This window comes from Mastigoproctus giganteus, chromosome 2 (genome assembly GCF_048544385.1).
Source record: "Mastigoproctus giganteus isolate SK-2022 chromosome 2, ASM4854438v1, whole genome shotgun sequence".
Classification (NCBI taxonomy): domain Eukaryota; kingdom Metazoa; phylum Arthropoda; class Arachnida; order Uropygi; family Thelyphonidae; genus Mastigoproctus; species Mastigoproctus giganteus.
In genome coordinates this window covers 20,382,284-20,405,733 of record NC_143576.1, presented here as the reverse complement: position 1 = coordinate 20,405,733, position 23,450 = coordinate 20,382,284, and the positions used below count along the sequence as shown (strand labels likewise).

At 42.7% G+C, this 23,450-nt stretch overlaps 1 protein-coding gene across 1 annotated transcript in view; it reads left to right on the top strand.

Moving 5' to 3' along the window:
• LOC150089198 (uncharacterized) overlaps nt 1-5,297 on the top strand; it is a 51,181-nt gene extending 45,884 nt beyond the window's left edge. The window contains exon 5 of the mRNA XM_090390368.1: nt 4,835-5,297. Within this exon, the coding sequence (XP_090246494.1) occupies nt 4,835-5,236 (402 nt within the window). The 3' untranslated portion in view covers nt 5,237-5,297. The remainder of the gene's footprint in view (nt 1-4,834) is intronic.
• The last annotated feature ends 18,153 nt before the right edge of the window (nt 5,298-23,450 follow it).

The following is a 23,450-nucleotide window of genomic DNA, read 5'->3' as shown; positions in this document are numbered from 1 at the left end:
TACTGTTGCACATGGAAGACTGCTACACAAATTGGAGCAGTGTGGCATTGGAGGCAAAATGCTGCTATGGATAAAGGGATGGTTGAGGAGGAGAAGACAGAGCGTGGTAATCAGTGGACGCTGCTCATCGTGGACTAATGTTATTAGTGGAGTCCCTCGGGGTTCAGTGTTGGGTCCATTGTTGTTTTCTGTATATATAAATGATATTGATAATGATATATCAAGCTTAATGTTCAAGTTTGCAGACGATACAAAGGTTGGCAGGGTTGTTAAGGACACTACTGACAGTATGCTGCGGCAACAGGATCTGGAAAGGTTGAGCAGATGGGCTGAGAGGTGTCAAATGAAGTTTAACATTGACAAATGTGAAGTACTACATATGGGAAACAGTAACCCCAGATTAATGTATCAACTCTGTGGTACTACACTGACAGTGGTAGAGAACGAAAAGGACCTGGGGTAATTGTGCAGACAGATATGAAGTTTTCTGAGCAGTGCAGACAGGCTGCAAGAGTAGCTCATGGTGTCTTGTCAATGATATACAGGAATTTTTCTAGCAGGGATAAGGAGGTGATTATTCCCTTGTATAAGGCAATGGTCAGGCCACACCTTGAGTACTGTATACAGGTCTGGAGGCCGCATTTCAAGAAGGATGTAGAGCTGTTGAAACGAGTGCAGAGAAGGGCAACAAGATTAGTGAATGGAACAAAGGGTTGCTCTTAAGTTTTGCAAATTACAGTGTTTGGAGACTAGGCACCAGCGAGGTGATCTGATACAGGTGTATAAAGCCTTGAATGGTTTGAGCATGCTCAATGCTGATGGGACTCTTTCTCTTGCTCAGAATAATCACCTGAGAGGGCATAAATTCAAATTGAGGAAAGACAGATATAGGATAGATGTGTGGAAATTTGCCTTTAGCCAGCGGGTAGTTGGTTGGTGGAGCAGACTTCCATCCTTTGTTGTCAAAGTTGATAGCCTAAATAAATTTAAGGCTCAACTGGACAGGTATTTCAAACAAACAAAGGGGTGAAATGGGAGTGGGGGTTTCTTTTTTTTTTTTTTTTTTTGGCTGATGCCTCTGCTAATGCTAATCACCTTCAGGGACTTAATCTTGGAGGCTATTAGGTTTTTCATTCCAACTAAAAAATACTGTTCAAGGTTCAGGCCTAAATGGATGTCAGATGAATTAAAGGCTCGTGGCAGAGAAGAAAAATGTATTGGTTGAATATAAATTATCAGGTGACACAGAAGCCTATGGCAGATATAAGCTTGTCTGTAATCAAGTCACAAAGGAGGTTAGGCAGGCGAAGGCAGATAATGAGAAATCTTTGGCTAAGGATGCAAAGAAAAACAGCAAAGAATTCTTTCCATACATAAACCCTAGAAGGAAAGGGATGAATCAGATGAAAGGGATGAATTGGACAGGATCTATCCAGTTATATTAAAGGAGGCAGCAAAGGAAGTAAGCAAATCCTTAGCCATAATTATGAGAGCTTCCTTGCAGTGGCAGACTAAGGAAAAATCGGGCCTGATGCGGTGTACACAATGATTCACCATATAGTGCAGTGTGCAAAGATAGCTGGGTTGACTGTTGATGATCATGCTCAGGTAGCTGATAAACTGAATGAGTATTTTGCATCTACATTCACACACATGAGGAATTATTCAATGAGGGGGGAGGGGGGAGGGGAGAATGCCAGAAGTTTATTCAAATCTAACAGGGAGCTAAGTGATTTTGTAATAAATGAGAGCAAAGTGGAGGAGAAATTGTTGAAGTTAAACATAAAGAAGGCATCTGTTATCCAGTTATATATAGGCATCCAGTTATATTAAAGGAGGCAGCAAAGGAAATAAGCAAATCCTTAGCCATAATTATGAGAGCTTCCTTGCAGTGGCAGACTAAGGAAAAATTGGGCCTGATGCGGTATACATGATGATTCACCAGATAGCGCAGTGTGCAAAGAAGCTTTGATTGATCAGCGCAAAACAAGCAAAACATTATAAATTTATTTAAAATAAAATAATGAAAAAATGTATAATAAAACTTTTTTACGGTCCCCAAAAAATTACGTGCCCTAAGCAGTTGACTAATCTGCTTAGGCCAAAGTCCGCCCCTGCTTCCTTGGACTCAGGAGAGGTCCCCATGGACTGGAGGTGTGCAAATGCATCACCAATTCACAAAGGGGGATTCAAAAGGTGACACAAGTAACTATAGACCTGTTAGTTTAACCTAGAGAAAATAATGGAGTCTATGGTTAATGAAACATTGCAGGATCATCTAGACAAGACTGCAGTAATAGTTAAGATACAGCATGGGTTTGCTAAAGGGAGGTCTTGCCTAACCAATTTGATTGGATACTATGATGTGGTCACAAAGGAACTGAATGCCAAAAATAATTTTGATATCATATACTTGGATTTCAGGAAAGCTTTTGATGCTGTTGCACATAGCAGACTTCTGTACAAATTGGAGAGGTATGGCATTAAGGGTAAGTTGCTACAATGGATAAAGGGATAGTTGAGTGGGAGACAACAGAGAGTGGTAATAAATGCACAAATGTTATTAGTGGACAAATGTTATTAGTGGAGTTCCCCAGGGTTCGGTGCTGGGCCCATTGTTGTTTTGTGTATTCATCAATTATATTGATGAAGGTATATCACAATAATGTCCAAGTTTGCAGATGATACAAGGGTTGGCAGGGTTGTTATAAAGACAGTATGCTACTCCAACTGGATCTAGATAAGTTGGGCAAATGAGTTGAGAAGTGGCAACTGAAGTTTATCATTGACAAATGCAAAGTACTGCATATGGGTAGCAATACACCCAAGAGAAATGTACCAACTGTGTGGTACTACACTCAGGGAAGTGGAAAGTGAAAAAGACCTGGGGGTAATTGTGCAGTCAAATATGAAGTTTGCTGAGCAGTTCAGATGGGCTGCCAGGGCAGGTAATGGAGTCTTGTCAATGATATATAGGAATTTTACTAGCAGGGATGTGATTATTCCGTTGTACAAGGCAATGATCAGGCCACACCTAGAATACTGCATATAGATCTGGAGGCCTCAATTTAGGAAGGATATAGGGTTGCTAGAATGAGTACAAAGAAGGGCAACAAGATTGATGAGGGAAACAAAGAGGTGCTCTTACCAAGAAAGGCTTAAGTTCTACAAATTGCAGCACCTGGAGAGTAGGCCTGCGGGTTATTTGGTTTTTAAGACCATTAGCAACTAAGGCCATATTGCTCCGAGGATATGCAGTGGTCATTCCCTGACCTTTCCACATCCTCCGTATTTGGTGGACACGGGCTCGAACCCCGTTCTAATCAAGAAGCGTGTGCTACGCACTGCTGCTCCTGCCCACCTGGCTATGGAGGTGCCTACCTGAGGGTGATCTGATTGAGGTGTATGAGGCCTTGAGTGGGTTGAGCAAGCTGAATGCTGATGGGATTCTTCCTCTTGCCCAGATTAAGAACCTGAGGGGGCATAGATTCAAATTGAGGAAAGACAGTTGTAGAACAGACGTGCAGAAATTTGCCTTTAGCCAGCAGGTGGTTGATTGGTGGAACAGACTTCCATATTTTGTTGTGGAAGTTGATAACCTAAATAAATTTAAGGCTGAGTTGGACAGGCATTTGGAACGAATGGAGGAGGGGTGAAATGGGAGGATTTTTTTTTTTTTTTTTTGGCTGACGCTGTATAAGTTTTCTTGCATTATATGGTGCAAGGAAGCCTGAGGCTTTTGCTGCACCAGGAAAAAAAAAATTCTGAGTTACCCTGAGAGAGAGAGAGAGAGAGAGAGAGTCACCAAGAAAGAGAAGAATGATGATATCCAGCTCAGGACCCTGGGTGTGCCAAGCCCATACTCACCAGATGTGAGCCACTGGGGTTATAAATTGCTTCTCACAGAGTAGTGGTCATTTTGAGAGAATACCGGTTTCGTATTGTCACCTTTATGTTGTGGAAACAATAATAAATCTTTCAAAAACAGGTACAGTATGAAAGTAAATGTTTACTGACCCAATGGGAAAGGAAAATCAAGTACATTGCAATTTCAAGTAACGTGCCTCCATAGCCAGGTGGGCAGGAGCAGTAGTGCATAGCACACGCTTCTTGATTAGACCGGGGTTGGAGCCCGTACCCACCAAATACGGAGGATGCAGTAGGTCAGGGAATGACCACCGCATATTCCCAGCCCAGATAAAGGGTGAGGGTTGGTGTCAGGAAGGGCATCCGGCCGTAAAAATTGCATGCCAAAACAATAAAAAATCGCTGACCCCATATACTAATGGGAAAAAGGCGAGGACAAAAAAAAAATTGCAATTTCAGGCAAATACAGCATTGGCACTTGTCTGGTACCATGTCATATTTCACGCAAAATCCAAATAAATGTGAAAAAAGTAGCAGGCACCTGACTGGTTCTCACACCTAATTTCTATATGAAAACCATAAGAAATCACTTCAGAAACTGTTGCAGTAAAAGTTTATAACCATATTTAAGAACAGAAATTTTTCTACCTTCCTAAATACATTATTTTTTTATTATTAAATACAATAAATAAATATTAAAAATAATGTATATAGGAAGGTGGAAAAAATTTCACACTTTTAATCACTGATTAACTGTTAACACATGAATGTTATTTTCAAGGGGAACCTTACAGGTGCCCCTTGAAACTCTTGCTGGGTTAATAAAAAAGAAAAAGATTTATTTGACTGTATTTCACAGGTTTTCAAAAATTACATTCATAAAGATTTTACAAAAAAGTTCCTTGTTGTTTTTAATATCACTACTGCTCTTCTGATATCTAACTTTACTTTTGTTTCTTTGTAACAGACTTCTGTTGTTATTGTGGATATCATCCTGGCATTAGTTTGTGCTGTAGAGAACATTCAGTACTGGCAACAACATGTAATAGAAGCAACCAATGGTAATCCTGCAGGAGAGCACTCAGAAACTTATGGAAATCCAGCATTTGAAACTGCCACACCTGAATTTGCAAGACGGGAATCTAAAAATGGAGTGATTGCTTATACCCAAGCTAGTGGCCAATTGTATATGTTAAATGAAGATAAAGATTCTAAGAAAAATCAGTTTAGTGGAAGGAATAAAGACAATAGCATTCCATTTTTTAATAACAGAAAAGGTTACGGTATTGGTGCAGCAGAAAATCTGACTTATGCTAACAGGTCTTTTAAGGAAAGTTCTCCTGAACATCATAAGAAAGTTTTTCAGTAACATACTGTGCTACATCTGATATATGACATTTTTATCCCCAGTTTTTAATAAAGAGTGTATCATGGACGGCATACTTTAAATAAAAAATATGTATATCTAATGTGCATTAGTATTAGCAACATGTAAGAAAGCAAGCTTAAACATTACCACCCAAAAGGGGGAAAAAAAAAAAAAAACACTTCATTTCTGTAATTTTTCCAAACTCCACCTTAAATTTATTTAAATTATCCGCCTCCACAACACTAAGTGGAAGTTAATTCCAACAAATGATCGCTCTTTTGCTGAAAGGAAATTTCTGCACACCTATTCTGCAACCATCCTTTTTCGATTTAAACATTTATCCCTATTATGTGTTTCATGTGAATAGGAGTGCTGGCGTATCCAGGTATCATCGTAAGGGGGAACATAGCAACCAGGCTTTTGAGTTGTTTTTTTTTAGAACACTTCCTGCATCCTTTTTTTAATTTCAAATTTTTGGTTAAGGGAGGGCATATGCTCCCCTCTGCACATCTCTGATTATGCCCCTGAATAGGAGCAAAGATGCCATCAACATTTTGTTTACTTGATCCTTTTAAAGTCATATGTTTCAATTAGGTTACACAGACACCAGTTTCCAGAAAATTTAATTTACAGAACCCCTAGTCTTTTTGGATAAGAATCTAATCTACTCGTTTCTGCACCCTTTCCAACAGATGTGAGGTGTTGCATGACCACGGCTCATTGATGCTAGAGGGTGAGCGAAGCCACTCTCGGGTGATATGTGGCAACAGAAGGGTGACTATGGTGCTACTAGCTGGTAATTGGAATGCTGGTGATGGGAGTAATGTGTCACAACACAGTACAACAAACACTACTGAAAATGGAGCTGCGTGGCCGCAGGCTGCTCCAAGTGCCCACGCTAACCACGGTTCACCAGTGACAGCGCCTACAATGGGCACACGAGCATCAAAACTGGACCTTGAGTGATTGGAAGAAGATCGTCTGGTCACATTTTCTGTTGCACCGCGTGGACGGCCAGGTAGGTGTGCATCATTTACCTAGGGAAGTGATGGTGCCTGGATGCACCGTGGGATGAAAACAAGCCGGTGGCGGCAGTATCATGCTTTGGGCAATGTTCTGCTGGGATACCCTGGATCCAGTCATCCATGTGCCAGGCATTCTGACGTCTACCCCCTACCTAAACATCATTGCTGACCAGATACACTGTTTCATGGCAATGGTCTTCCCCTCTGGCAGCAGCCAGAGGGGAAGACCATTGTCTTTCAGCAGGAAAATGCACCATGCCACACCGCCCGGATTGTTCAAGACTGGTTCGCGGAACATGAGGAAGACTTCCAGGTATTGCCCTGGCATCAAAATTCCCCAGACATCAATCCCATCGAGCATCTGTGGTTTGTGTTGGAACAGGAATTCTGATCTGCGGTGTCTCAACCACAGACCTTACAGGAATTAAAGGATCTGCTGGCTGCGTGTTGATACCACAAAACACATTTAAAAACCTTGTAGCATCCATGCCTCACCGGGTAAGAGCTGTTTTGGCTGCACGTGGAGGACCAACATCATATTAGGTAGGTGGTCATAATGTTTTGACTCATCGGTGTATTTCTAATTAAATTATGTAACCATTATAAAGGTTGGATGCCCCCCACAGAGTGTGCTGTACACATGTGGTGGGTTTGCAGGAGTGGAAATGCAGTAAAAAGAAAACAAAGACAACTGCCAGTCCCGTGGTATGGAGGGAACCCTTGAATCGGAGATTTGTGATATAAAGGATGATATAAACTATTGTGAAGAAAAAATTCACAACTGTTTATACAAAGTAAACTCAACCATCTAACAAACTAAATTAGTATTTTGCATCTACATTCACACATGATGAGTTATTCAGGGAGGGGAATGCCAGAGGTGAATTAAACTCTGGCAATGAGATATATGATTTTGTAATAACTGAGAGCTAAGTGCAGAAGATATTGTCGAAGATAAACATAAGAAAGGCACCTGGTGTGGATGGGATCTATCCAGTTATATTAAAAGAGGCAGCAAAAGAAATAAGCAAACCTTTAGCCATAATTATGAGTTTCCTTGGATTCAGGGGAGATACCCATGGACTGGAGATGTGCAAATGTGACCACAATTCACCAAGGAGAATCAAAGGGCTATACAAGCAATTACAGACCATTTAGTTTAACTTCTGTTCCAGGGAAATTAATGGAGGCACTCGTTAAAGAAGTGCTACAGGATCATCTAGACAAGACTTCAGTTATAGCTTGGACACAGCATGGATTTGTTAAGGGGAAGTCTTGCCTGACCAATTTGATTGGATACTATGATGTGGTCACAGAGGAACTGGATGCAAAGGATAATTTTGAATCTTTGGATCTTAGAAAGGATTTTGATAATGTTGAACATGGAAGACTGCTGCACAAATTGGAGCAGTGTGGCACTGGAGGCAAATTGCTGCTATGGATATAGGGATTGTTGAGTGGGAGAAGACAGAGCGACAATCAATGGACACTGCTTTTCGTGGTCTAATGTTATTAGTGGAGTCCCCGGAGGTTCAGTGTTGGATCCCCTGTTGGGACCCACTGTTACTGCACTTGGCCCCAGGGAGGCAGGTCAGGTACCCTCTAGATTTTATTTTGTACTCTGGCAAGCCGTGCCACCTAGTTTCCAAAGATTTCAGTGGCAAGGGCCGATGTGAAAAAAAAAAAAAAAAAAAGAGGGGGTTAATGCTAGAATATAAAGAGCCAAGAGAGGTTTATGTAAGCATAGTTTAACTTTGGACGTATTAATTGATATGTTGTGTGGGGTGTACACCGCAAGTTAAACAGAGTAGGGGAAGAGTCTGAAGGCTGGGGGGGAAAAGACAGAAGTATGAGGATGATAGAGAAAGCAACCTTAGAAAGTCAGTGAGGCAAGCCCATGCCTCACCAGGCGGAAGAAGGGGGTGGGAGGAGACCGGGGCCCATTTCCTCACCCGGCCAGGGAGGAGAGTAAAAAAAAATGTGACTTGTGGCAGAGAAGCTGTTGGTGTCTCCAATGTCTAGGTTTGGAGTCTTGCGTGGGATCAGGTCCCGGTTGATCTTGCCTGCAGATTTCAGCCAGATGGAACTTGGACGAAGGAAGTGAATTTCAGTGCACAGAATCTGCCTAAAGTTGTTGGTCTTGGTGGTTTAATAGGCTCCTTAACGTTCTTCGTCGGTTGAAGACATCCTGTGCAAAAGTGGTGAAGTATTTATAATTGTCATGGGTATGAATTAGTATATGTTCCTGGTCTTTAGGCAAATTAGTAATCTTTGTGATCAGAATAGGTCTCAAGTCTTCATAGTCAGGAAAGTCATACTTTATATGGTGCCAAGTGGCAGTATAGATCATCTGTGATGCCCAGAGATGTTAATTTTTCTTGTATCAACCATGGCCTGTAAGGAGGTACATTATGTACAGGCCAGGGAAAAACCAGCTTGGGCCTTTTGGGAATGCGAACATTACTTCAGGGATGAATTTCTTTGTAATTGCTCCCTTAGTGGATGTCTTCCATCTGTCCTGCTGGGCCTGCTGCAAGTGAGCAAGACGGTGCCTTTTCTCTGTCTTGCGACTGATTAATGGATTGGTGGTGAATCCAATGGTGGTAGTGGAGATTCCTTTGAACAGATGATACAACATGCCACATCTAATTATTTCAAGGTCAAGAGGGAGGACTTGGAAAGCAGGAATGCCCACCGTGCAGCAGGCTCTGGTGATGGTAAGTAGTATTGCTCTTTGAATGGTGGCTAATTTCTGATTTGTGACAATAGTTCCCGGTGATACCAGGCCCTGCAGTATATGAGATGGTTGGAATAAATACTGCTTTATAAAACAGGGCTAAGGTACGTCGGTTTAAACCCCAGTCACTGCAGTGACCCTTGCCACCAATGCTGTGTAATTTCTTATCTTCTTTTGGATATACTGTAGGTGTGGAAGGAAGGACAGTTTTGAGTCCAGGATTACACCAAGGTGCTTAAGCTGGATGCAGTGCTTGATGGTTGTGGCATTGATCTTAATCTGTGGTGGTCTGGTTGAGCTTAGGTACCCTTTTAGGATAGGTATAGGGAGCATGTGGTAGTAATAAATTGCTATAGGTGCTGCAAGTATGGCCACACCTCTCATACCTGCAACAAGAAAGAAGCCACTTGCGGCCACTGCTTGGAGAAAGGGCATGAATTTAAAAACTGCCCAAACAAGGAGAAAGATCCCATATGCGTCAATTGCAAATCCCTGAGGTTGGACCACACACACTCCATACAGGATGCAAAATGCCCAACGTACCAAAAAGTAGAGTGTATTCCAACAACGAATTGATTATGGATACACATCATAAGAAATATAACTACGGAGTTCTAAAGATACACCAGATCAATGGGCAGCATGCGAGGGCAGTGCTTGATCAGGTGTGCCACACTGATGAAGAAAACGCCGACATCTGCCTTATCCAGGAGCCCTATACACACACAAAGCAGGTCAGGGGATTCCCAATGAGTTATAAAATTATCCAGCGTGATAAGGATACCCCATGGGGAGCAGTAGTAGTGAGGAATCCAGAAATAGCGGTAACAAAATTACCACAGCTCTGTATGCCCTGGGCTGCCTGTGCCCATATAAGCTCAACTGGGAGCTTCTATGCAATTTCATTGTACTGCAGACCTCGTGTGAAATCAACTTTGCTATCACATATCTCCAATCCATCCAAAAAAAAAAACCAAACTATTATTTTTTAGGCCACCTGAATAATGAAAGTCATCTACCGTGCTGTGTATCTTATGTCTGTTAATTGCGTGTATTCTATGGTCGATTTGTCTGTTTTGCTGGATGAAAAAACCCCAGTTTCTGGAGGGGAAGAACCTTGCTATCTACGCCAAAGACTGACTAAGCCACGGAGTGAAAAAAAAATCTCGGCTCCATCCAGACAACCCTAGCAAGACAAAGAATAATTGTAGGAGACGATGTAAACTACCGCTTCTCTGTTTGGCACAGTGTCACACCAGACAACGACGGAACCAGAAATGGACAAAGGCTCGACGAATTTCTGGCAAATTCAATCCTCACAATCAAAAACCACCCCTTTAACCTGCCAACCACCTGCAATACCTTGTGAGAAGCCACGATTGATATCACCCTGACCATAAGGAATATTGAAGCCCATGTGACCGATTGGACAGTGCAAAATGTCTGGGCCAATTCGGATCACCGTACAATAACCTACCAAATCAGAAGATCAATGACAAAAACTACAAACAGACAATTGGCAAACAGATTCGCCATCCAAAAGGCAGACTCTGGGAACTCTTCATATCACAACTGACCAGCAAGGCGCAAAAAACGCTGGAGGAACTGGCGGGACAGGCAATGGACAGTGAGATGAAAAACCCGGATACACTCCAGGAGAATATCACCAGCATCACTGGAGCAGCGGAGACAGCAATGAAGAGGAAAACCCCCTCAGTCGGGGACATGCCTTGGTGGACTCTAGAATTCCAAAGATTGAGAAAACAGGTCCAGACAAAGCGGAAGGAATTCCAAAGAGCACAGAGAACATGGCCACCAACAGAGATAGCAGTACTATGGCAACAATATAAAGAGGTACGAAATACCTACACAGAAAAAATTAAAAAGAACAAGCGAGCCTCTTGGGAGAACCTGGTCTCCAAGACAGGGAACGAGAACTCCTGGGGCATGGTGTATAAAATCACCACAAACAAGCTACCCAGGGTGGAAGTAGCCACTGCAACAAGGACGCCCAATGAAAGCCTGACTAAAACGTGGGAGGAATCGATCACCAAGAGTGATCACCAATCCTTAGTGCTCTCATCCATGAACCATCAGATATCCTTAATGAACAACGACAGACAATATGCCAGGCAAACCAAACACACAGAACCAAAGAAAAAGAACCGCCCTTCACAGTCGATGAAATACAGAGGTAGCAGTACTACGGCAACAATACAAAGAGGTGGGAAATACCTACACAGAAAAAATTAAAAAGAACAAACGAGCCTCTTGGGAAAACCTGGTCTCCAAGAGAGGGAACGAGAACCCCTGGGGCGTGGTGTATAAAATCACCACAAACAAGCTACCCAGGGTAGAAGTGGCCACTGCAACGAGGATGCCCAATGGAAGCCTGACTAAAACGTAGGAAGAATCGATCACCAATATCATTAGTGCTCTCATCCATGAACCACCAGATATTCCTAATGAACAACAACAGACAATATGCCAGGCAAACCAAACGTATAGAACCCTAGAAATAGAACCGCCCTTCACAGTCGATGAATTACAGGGTGCGGCCTTGCAAATGCACAACAATAAATGTCCCGGCCCGGATCTCATAGAACCAGAGATGGTCAAAACAGCTGTGGAATATATACCGAACTTGATACTAATCTCCTCAACCGATGTCTAGAAACTGGGAAATTCCCAACAAGTTGGAAGACTGCACACCTAAAACTTATTTTAAAAAATCTAACAAAACCTCCGGACCAACCGACCTCATATCGCCCATAGTCCTACTCTCTACTCTAAGCAAATGCTATGAAAGGCTGCTCCATTTCCTATTACAAAACCGCCAACCTGGAATCACCCAGGCAATATGGATTCAAACCGGGCTTCTCGACCATTGAAGCAGTCCAGAACCTCATAACCAAGGCAACCCAAAGTAACAAGAAGTACTTTCTAGTAATAGCAGTGGATTTTGCTGGGGCATTCAACACCGTCTGGTGGCCGAGCGTCCTTGGCAGGCTCCGGAAAGCAGCACTCCCAGAAAACTTGTATAACAGTGTCCCGGCATATCTGTCAGATAGGAAAATTGCGGTCGTCACAACTTTCTGAAGAATTGTTAAAAGTGTCCGCTTTTTTATTTATTTATTTATTTTATTTATTTATTTTTTTTTTTAGGCCCTTGCCTCTGAAATCTTCGGAAATTAGGTGGCAGAGCCTGCCAGAGTACTTAAGGGTTCCCTCTAGTGCCTGACCTGCCTCCTCAGGGCTAAGTGTGGACAACGGTGGGTCCCACTAGGGGGCCCAACGGCTAAATGGTCAGAAGAACAACATAACATGACACTACACAACGCTAACACACACACATTATAGTTTTTAAACCTCTGTGTAGAGTTCTGTGCTACACAAACAGAGTACACAACGCAGAGTTGGGGGACACCCCCTAGGGCTGTTAGACATCGAACACTTTACACTTTTTACTTTTAACTATAACCAGGGCTTGCAAAACGGTGAGTACCCACGCTCTGCAGGTTCTGGCGGGAGCTCTTCCGCCAGACCTCGAGGTGACTAGATGTGGACTCATGTATTTACTATCCAAAGATATGCCTGCCTCCATCTATGACTCCATCTATCACTCGAGGTGGTTAGATGTGGACTCATGTATTTACTATCCAAAGATATGCCTGCCTCCATCTATGACTTGACCTTGGACCCAGTCTGCGCGGGTAGCACAGTGGTATCGTCACCGTCCTCCCCACACCGGGTGGAAAATGCCTGGATTCGAATCCCGTCGATGACGCGCGGAAGTTTAATGGGCTTTTTTCACTCCGTGGCTGAGTTAGTCGGTCTCAGGAGTAGATAGCAAGGTTTTTTTCCAGTAACTGGGGTTCTTTTGTCCAGCAAAACAGGCAACTCGACCATAGAACATACGCAATTTACAGACACAAATAAGGGTTAATGTATTTAATTACGGGCAACCCTAAAATAATAATTTGATTTTTTTTTACCTTGGACCCAACCAACAGCCGGACGACAGAGAAACAACGAATAGTTGCTCGCGTGTTGAAGACTTGACAGCACAGATGGGAGATGTCGCCAAAGGGCCAAGTTACAAGAAGCTTCATATACCGATAGTCGCAAAAATGTACTCAAAACCCCCCTGGTGGTTCTACCCTAGGCTAAATACAACCTTCCTCCTGGCGGGCCACGTCCCATTTAAAGCAAACTGAATGCACTCGGAATAATAGAAGAGTCCACATGCACCTGTGGAGAACCTGAAACCTGGAAGCATATTATGTACGACTGTGAATGTTACAAAGAACACAGAAGTAGACTTATAACTGAGATTCAATACTTCCCAAAAAATCAAGAGCACCATCTACTGGATTCAGAAGATGAATACAAAGCACTCAACCAATTTGCACATGACGTCTCCAATAGACAACGAACAGAATAGTTATCCACAACGAACAGATTAAAGACAAAATATTAAGGACAAACTGTGTAATATGCAGCAGAATAAATGGAGCACCAATACTATTACTGAAACAGCATAGGAACCAATGGGAGTGGCACCAGCCAGGATGTGGTCGCTCCCAGGATGAACCCACACACCTAGAAGAGGACTAGGCCCCACCAAATCAGCATCGGACTGCACTTGTTGGCGGGCACTGCAAATTGCCGCTATGGTGAACTGAGCGGGGCTCCCTTTCCCAGCCCACTTTCTTTACCCATCACTGGTGGGGTGAGGGGATGGTCTGTCTTCCCCCATCTTATCCATCTGGTGGGGCATGGGAATGCCCCACTGATATACCCGGGGTCGCCTTCCCTATTGACCCCATATTTCTGTCTTTTCCCCCAGCCTTCCGTCTCTCTCCCCTATTCTACTTATATCGCCAGCGAAAAGCGAATGCCCCACACAACGAAAAATTTAAAATGCCAAACTTGACACGCTTGCAACCTCTTTCGACCTAACGAGATTCTAGCGTTTATCTCCCTTTTTTTATTTTTTCCTTTTATTTATATATATATATATATATATATATATATATATATAGAGAGAGAGAGAGAGAGAGAGAGAGAGAGAGAGAGAGAGAGGGTGAATCACTACCAGTGCGACAAACTTGCAGGAGGTGTAGGGGGCACAAAGACGAATCGGAATCACATAGCATTGCAGGGTCCGAAATGCCTTCGTCATGCGGTAGAGGACGTTGAACGGGAGGTCGGGTGAACAGCGATCCCGCTGGAAGTCAGCATTGGCGAACCGGATCCCGAGGCAGTAGGATGGACGAGTATTCAAACGTTGAACTGGCCGACATGCACCTCGCGTATGGAGCTGCGGACTAACGGGCGCGCCGCTCTGCGCTTGTACCAGGAACGTTTCCCGCACAGGCGTGCTCCTCATCATACGATTTTTGCACGTGTGCACAGAAGGTTACGTGAGACTGGTTGTTTCACGAGAGGTACCAAGAATCGAGAGCGAACAACGAGGACCCCAGAAATTGAGGAGAATGTCCTCAATTTCAGAAGGCAATCCGAGTGCGAGTACTCGAGCGATAGGCGAACGATTGGATATTTCCCAATCCACTGTATACTGTCAACAAACCAAATGAGTTCATACCATCTGCAACGCGTCCAATCATTGGAACCTGCGGATTATCCACTCCGGAGGACTTTTGCTACTTGGTTTCTTCAACAGAAACGGTTCGCAAATGCTGACTTCCAGCGGGATCGCTGTTCACGCGACCTCCCGTTCAACGTCCTCTACCGCATGACGAAGGCATTTCTGACCCTGCAATGCTATGTGATTCCGATTCGTCTTTGTTCCCCCTACACATCCTGCAAGTTTGTCGCACTGGTAGTGAATCACCCTGTATATATATATAGGTCCTACCCACTGAAATCTTAGGAAATTAGGTGGCAGGACCTGTCAGAGTACTCTATCTAAAAATACTGGTGTACCCGGTCTGCCTCTACCGGGCCAAGTGTGGGCAACGTTGGCCCAACGTAGGGGTCCAGCAGCTAAATGCCAGATGAAAAACAGAACATAAAATTACACATATCCATTACCCACACACTTTTAAATCTCTGGCCTTCACAGCGAACTGGTACACCCACAATGAAAGCAACGCGGAGATGGACGAAACCCCTGGTGCCGTTAGACACTAACTACACTTTACACTTTTACTTGAAATGAAAGCCTACTGAAAAAAATTACACCTCTGAAAACTTTCAATCACGGCAAGACAGCGGATATGGTTAGATGTACCCATCCCTCCTAGTCGTAAAGCTCAATAGATAACTGCCATATTCTAAATTTGACCTTACTTTTTACTTCAATACCAAAAAAAAAGAAGAAAAAAGTAATTAATTTTAAGAAAAAAAAAACAGAATGTTCCTGAATTTGTAACACACTGAATACTTCTAACTAATAATAGAAAGTAAGTTATCGGACGTTTACACTTTGATCTTGCCCAAAAGACAGTAGGGATTAATCGGATGTTTATATTTTATGTTCATTCCACTGATATATAAGATGTACATATACAGAGTGTCTCAAAAATATTGATACAAACGTTTAGGGGAGCTAGGTAACATCTAAAGGAATGTGAATCGCATAGGAACCCATAACCGTCACGGTTATGGAAACGGCACGGGAAAGTAGTAGCAGAGGCACAAGAAGCAGAAATGACACAAGACAGTAATTAGTGGCAAACATTTATTTGACATAATATTAGTATTAGTATTAGTAACGGCCGCATGGTGCAAGAAAGCCGATGGCTTATGCTGCACCGGCCAAAAAAAAAAAACATGAATAAAACAATGATAAAATAAATAAATAAATAATAATAATTAATAAATGATAAGGAAATTAAGCCTATCATCCTATGCACTTCCCTGACCCGAAGGTACTATCCAGATGACCTTTGAATTTCCCCAAACTGTCAGCCTCTACCACCCATGTAGGCAACTTATTCCAGTAATTTATAACTCGCTGGCTAAAATAAAACTTCCTGCAGTCCAATCTAAACATTTCCTCCAGTAACTTGAATTTATGTCCCCTAGTTCTAGCATCATTTCTAACCTTGAAAATTTCGCCCTCATTCATTTTACTCATTCATCAATCAAATCTCCTCTCACAAAAGCCTTATATAATGGGATTATCACGTCCCTATCTCTACTTGCAAAAGTTCGATAGATCATCGATAGGATACCATGGGCCTTCCTTGCAACCTGTTTACAATGTTCAGAGAATTTCATGTCTGACCGTATCGTAACACCCAAGTCCCTTTCCTCCAGTACTGAGTTTAGTTGAACTCCACCAAGTGAATAAGTTATTTTGGGATTACTGTTTCCCAGGTGTAATAATACCTTACACTTTGTTGGATTAAAGCATTGCTGCCATTTTTCTGACGATTACTGAAGTCTATCTAGGTCTCTCTGAAGAAGCTCAGCTTGACAGTGATCATTAACTACTCTACCAATTTTAACATCATCTGCAAATTTAGACATCATGCCCTCTATCTCTTCATCGATGTCGTTTATAAAAATTAAAAACAACAGTGGTCCTAATACTGATCCTTGGGGAACCCCACTTCTTATATCAACCCAATCTGAGGAACGGCCATTTATCACAACCCTCTGCCTCCTGCCCTGAAGCCATCCTGCTATCCATCTAAGGATTTTCCCAGTGATTCCAACCTGTTCCAGCTTATAAAGCAACCGCTCATGTGGGATTGAGTCAAAAGCTTTGCTGAAATCTAAATAAACAATGTGGAAATTATTCCCTAAATCCAGCTCGTGAGTGACCCTTTCAAAATAGCGAACCAGATTTGTTAAACATGATTTTCCCTTTACAAAACCATGCTGAGTATCCTTGAGAATTTCAATTCGATCCAAATGATCCTGAATTCCACCCTTGATCATTACCTCCATGATTTTCCCTACCACTGAAGTCAGACTGACAGGTCGATAATTTCCCACTTCACTCTTAAAGCCACCCTTATGTATGGGAGATACATTGGCACTTTTCCAATCCGATGGCATCTCCCCAGAGTCTAGTGATGCTCGCATAATTAGCCTCAATGGTTCAATGCACTCACTTGCCACCTCCCTTAAGATTATAGGGTATATTCCACCAACTCCAGGAGCCTTACTGGCCTGTAGGTTCGAAAATTTTTTCATTAAATAATCTTGTGAAATTTCAATATCATTAATTACATATTTTTCAACTTCGCTCCCACAATTTCCCATTGCCACAAAAGGTTTTTCATTTGTAAATATCAATGCAAAATAACTGTTGAGTTCATCTGCAACGGCAGCTGGTGTATTTAATACTATCCCTTTTCCCTTACATAAAGGTCCGATCTGGTTTATCCTGCTCTTCATGGCATTAATATATGTGAAGAATTCCTTATTCCCCCCCCCTCTTTGCTCTGTTTGCTAGTGATTTCTCATAAACTGCCTTTGCCTGTCGTACCTTTTCTGTGGCTCTATTAAAGATCACCTTGTAGCTCTTATAGGCTTCAGTACTTTTTATTGCTCTAACATTTCCATGCCACCTTTTTCTGCTCAAGTAATGTGGCAACTTCACTATTCATCCAACTTGGAACCCTCCTCGTGGAGTATTTTTTAATGGTATATACGCATTCAAAGAATCTGTGATTAATGTTTTAAAAGCATACCACAGTTCAAATGTATTCATTCTCTGCGCGATAGAGGCCGTGTAGTACCTTAAGGCATCGTAGTTTCCTTTTCAGAAATTAAAACCCATTCCTTTGCCTTTTACTGCTGCTACCTCTCTCTCATTATCATCCACCGTAGAACTCCATGATCACTTCCTGGTACTGGTTCCTCTACTGTCAGCCCTGTTATGTCATCTGATTCATGGGTGATGATGAGGTCTAGGATATTCTTTTCTCTGGTACTTTCCCTGACATGTTGATACAAATAACAGTCATCTAATTGATTTAAAAATTTTGTTCCCCATGTCGAGTTTCCTTTCCATTTACTCCAATCAATTAGAGGCAAATTGAAATCACCCATAATAAGACATTGACGCTTACTTGCCCATTCCATTTGCATGTAGAGGCTTTCGTCATAATCTTCACAATCACCTGGTCTGTAGATTACTCCTACTCGCATTATACCTTTGTTTCCAACTATCTCACACCATTCAGATTCTATACTAGCATGTATAGAATGTGAAACGTCTGAATCCGGGAAAGCTATCGTCGCACTCAGGCTGCTTCTGATAAGAAGCATTACCCCACCACCCCTTCTATCTACTCTATCCTTCCTAAATACATTATACAAGCCAATTTCCGATTGGCACCACGACGCCGTAAGCCCTATTAAGTCCGCGTTACTTGTTTTAACCAGCAGTTCGAATTCGCTCATTTTATTGACGACACTTCTAACATTACTGTATAAACAATTAAGACTTACTGTTCTTGTACATTTAACAAACCTAACACAACCCTTGAAGTTTTTTAGGCTCTCTTCCCTGGCATTATCTACCGCTCACTTGAAACATTTCTGTCCCCAGAACATCTAGATAATATGTCCAGTTGGGGTAACAGATAAGAACTCTTGAGGTATGTGCAAGAGTTACTTTGAACAATATTATCAGATAAACGCGTGTCAGTATTATCCACATCCCCCTAACTAGCAGTTTCCCAGAACCTTTAAGGTATCTTCAATAATACTGGCATAAACATTTGCACCACCTTTGTTTAAGTGTATCCCGTCTCTACAAAACAAATTCCTTCTACCTACAAGTGTGGGCCAAGATGATAGAAATTTCTCCCTAAAGCCTTGCAGAGTCCTTCAAGTCTTGAGTTAATCCATAATTAATAATGGACTACGAGATGGATGCATTTCATGAAATTACAACAGATGCTTGAAGGTTCCACCATGAGACGCGGATGCATGCGTGACACTGACGCAGCATGGATTGGCAGACACGGTCGAACACACCTAGAGTTTCTTTGACAGTAGCAGCAGCGCAGACGAGTCTCGCCACGAGACCATTTCCGTCTCCACAGGCGATTCATACACGATAGATTTGAGGCCCCCCCCACAGAGAGAAATCAAGGTTCGATAAATCTTGTTAACAGCAGAGATTGCTTCTACAGGGATGGGATACACTTAAATAGAAGGGTGCAAGAATATTTGCTGATGCTATCGAGGCAGTGTTAGGTGGGTCGGAAAACTGCTAGCCTGGGGAGAGACAAAGACCGATAGATTGACAGTAGCCACTGGCAGAGGTGAAAGTGATTCTTGCACTGCTTCTATTAGAATGAGCAGAAGCCTGAAAAACAAGATGCATGATATTTCAGAGACTGCTGGGAGCCATTGCGGTACAAGTAAACACATGGGTTGTGTTAGGGTAGCTAAGAATAAAAACAGGTGCAGGTATACTTGCGTGTACACCAATGCTAGGAGTTTAGTAAATAAATTTGATGAATTTGAGGTATTGCTCAAAACATCAAAGGCAGATATTGTTGGGATATCAGAGACGTGGTGTCACACAGATATAAGGGATGCAGAACTGCAATTTGGGGAGTACAACGTCTACAGAAAGGATAGACAGGATAGGAAGGGGGGAGGGGTTATGCTATTAGTTAAGAAACACATAAAAACCAAGGAAGTGAAGCCAGTCGACATCGCTGGACAGTGCAGTGTTGAGTCAGTTTGGTGTGACATAAGCATTGGGAGATCAAAATTGAGAGTAGGAGTGTGCTATAGGCCTAATGACTCTGATGAGTATAATAAGAAACTATACAGGGAAATAGAGTGGGCCAGTAAATCAGAGAGTCTTATAATGGGGGATTTTAATTTCCCAGATATTGACTGGAATTTGTGGGTTGGTCACTCCACACACTAGCAAGGCTTTTGTGGATTTATTGGATGACTGTTTTCTACATCAGCATGTTCGGGAGGCAACTAGAGGGAGTAATACTCTTGATTTGATTATCAGCAGTGATTCTTCATGCATTAAGAATCTGCAGATAAATGAACCACTAGGTGGCAGTGATCACAGTGTGCTGAAGTGGGATTTACTCAAAGAGGTAACTACCATTAGGAGTAAAGGGAAGGGTTATTGCTTCCGTAAAGGCGACTACGATGGACAGAGACAGTATTTAAATTCTATACAGTGGGACCAACTGATGATGTTACCAACAGCAAATTCAAAATGGGAAGCATTCAAAGAACTTATCTTGGAAGCTACTAGGCTTTGAAACCAACTAAGAAATATTGTTCAAGGTTTAGGCCAAAATGGATGTCAGATGAAATAATGAGGCATATGGCAGGGAAGAAAAATGCATGGGATACTTACAAATTAACACATGACACAGAAGCCTATGATAGATACAAGTTGATATGCAACCAAGTTACAAAGGAGGTTAGGCAGGCGAAGGCAGATTACGAGAAATCCTTGGCAAGGGATGCAAAGAAAAACAGCAAAGAGTTCTTTACTTATGTAAACTCTAGAAGGAAGGGGATGAATCAGATTGGTCCACTTGATATAAATGGGTCAAGTGTTGATGATCCTGCTCAGGTAGCTAACAAACTAAATGAATATTTTGCATCGACATTCACACATGAGGAGTTATTCAGCGAGGGGAATGCCAGAGGTGTATTCAACTCTAGCAGTAAGCTACAGAATCTTGAAATAACTGGGAGTAAAGTGGAGGAGAAACTGTTGAAGATAAACACAAGAAAGGCACCCGGGGTGGATGGGATCTATCCAGTTATATTAAAGGAGGCAGCAAAGGAAGTAAGCAAACCCTTAGCCTTAATTATGAGAGCTTCCTTGGACTCAGGGGAGGTACCCATAGACTGGAAATGTGCTAATGTGACCCCCATTCACAAAGGAGGATCAAAGGCTGACACAAGTAATTATAGACCTGTGAGCTTAACTTCTGTTCCAGGAAAATTAATGGAGGCACTGGTTAAAGAAGCACTGCAGGATCATTTAGACAAGACTTCAGTTATAGCTCGGACACAGCATGGTTTTGTTAAGGGGAAGTCTTGCCTGACCAATTTGATTGGATACTACATGATGCAGTCACAAAAGAACTGGATGCAGGGAATAGCTTTGATATTATATACTTGGATCTTAGAAAGGCTTTTGATACTGTTGCACATGGAAGACTGCTACACAAATTGGAGCAGTGTGACATTGGAGGCAAATTGCTGCTATGGATAAAGGGGTGGTTGAGGGGGAGAAGACAGAGAGTGGTAATCAATGGACACTGCTCATCGTGGACTAATGTTATTAGTGGAGTCCCTCAGGGCTCAGTGTTGGGTCCATTATTGTTTTCTGTATTTACAAATGATATTGATGATGGTATATCAAGCTTAATGTCCAAGTTTGCAGACGATACAAAGGTTGGCATGGTTGTCAAGGACACTACTGACACTATGCTACTGCAACAAGATCTGGAAAGGTTGAGCAGTTGGGCTGAGAGGTGGCAAATGAAGTTTAACATTGACAAATGTGAAGTGCTACACATGGGAAACAGCAACCCCAGAGCAACGTATCAACTCTGTGGTACTACAAATGATAGTGGTAGAGAATGAAAGGGACTTGGGGGTGGTTGTGCAGGCAGATATGAAGTTCTCTGAGCAGTGCAGACGGGCTGACAGTGGTAGAGAATGAAAGGGACTTGGGGGTGGTTGTGCAGGCAGATATGAAGTTCTCTGAGTAGTGCAGACGGGCTGCAAGAGTAGCTCATGGAGTATTGTCAATGATATACAGGAATTTTTCCAGCAGGGATAAGGAAGTGATTATTCCCTTGTATAAAGCAATGGTCAGGCCACACCTAGAGTACTGTATACAGGTCTGGAGGCCTCATTTCAAGAAGGATGTAGAGCTGCTGGAACGAGTACAGAGAAGGGCAACAAGATTAGTGAATGGAACAAAGGGGTGCTCTTACGAAGAAAGGCTTAAGTTTTGCAAATTACAGTGTCTGGAGACTAGCCACCAGCGAGGTGATCTGATAGAGGTGTATAAAGCCTTGAATGGTTTGAGCATGCTCAATGCTGATGGGATTCTTCCTCTAGCTCAGAAAAATCACCTGAGAGGGCATAAATTCAAATTGAGGAAAGACAGATGTAGGATAGACGTGCGGAAATTTGCCTTTAGCCAGCGGGTGGTTGGTTGGTGGAACAGACTTCCATCCCTTGTAGTGGAGGTTGATAGCTTAAATAAGTTTAAGGCTCAGCTGGACAGGTATTTTGAACGAACAGAGGAGTGAAGTGGCAGTGGGTTTTTTTTTTTTTTTTTTCTTTTTTTTTTTGGCTGATGCTGCATAAGCTTGCTTTCTTGCATCAAATGCCTCTACTAATGCTAATGCTAATGCTAATGCTAAATCAGGTGAACGTGGTGGCCAGGAAACGGGTCCACCACGGCCAATCAATCGACGCCCAAAACGCCTGTTCAAATGGTCACGAACTCACCTTCCATAATGGGCAGGCGCCCTGTCATGTTGAAACCAAATGTTGAGTCTCACATTTGCTGGAACATCGTCAAGTAACCCTGGTAGAACTTGTTCAAGAAAGATCCGATATTTAGAGGAGTTCATGCGGGATGGTAACAGGTATGGGCCGACTAAGTCACCGACCATACCTGCCCACACATTTATTGCGAAGCGATGTTGTGCCGCATGGGGGCGCACACGGTGTGGGCTGTCGTGTGCCCACACATGAGCATTGTGCTGATTGAATAAGTCTTCCCGAGTAAAATAAGCCTCATCCGTTAACAAAACAGTCTGGAAAATTCAAGTCTTGAACACTTTCTTGGAGAAACCACTGCGCAAAAGCCACACGTGCAGGATGATCTTGGGGGAACAGTAACTGAACCCTTTGGAGATGAAAGGGGTGTAAGGAATCGTCGTGCCAGACACGCTGTACAATGCAACGAGACCCTCCTAAGGCAGAGTCAACGGCACGTGTGCTGGTAGTAGAATTATTCTGGATTATTCAACACACTTTCTTCCATGGCGGGAGTTCGCGTCGAACGTGGTCTGTCCGCACTACTCCTGTTACCTCTAAATGACCCATAATCGCACAAATTTTTATGCACATGCGCAAACAAACGGTTGTCCGGTACATGTCTGTCTGGGAAGTGTTCTCCATAAATTCGTTGAGCGGCTCGTCCATTGCCCTCTGCTAATCCATACACTAGGTGCATGTCTGCCAGCTCACAGTTCGTATATCGATGCATGCTCTTCGTGCGGTGACTACTGCTTGAATGAGTAAACCAGAAATTTTCCCTATCGCGAACTGATGAACAGCGCCGTGTACCGACTTATGGTGACGTTTCCGGTTATGGGTTCCTATGCGATTCACATTCCTTTAGAGGTAGGTAACATCCCCTAAACGTTTGTACCAATATTTTTGAGACACCCTGTATATATACAAAGGGTACTAGGAAAGTTTTGCAATACAGCTTTGT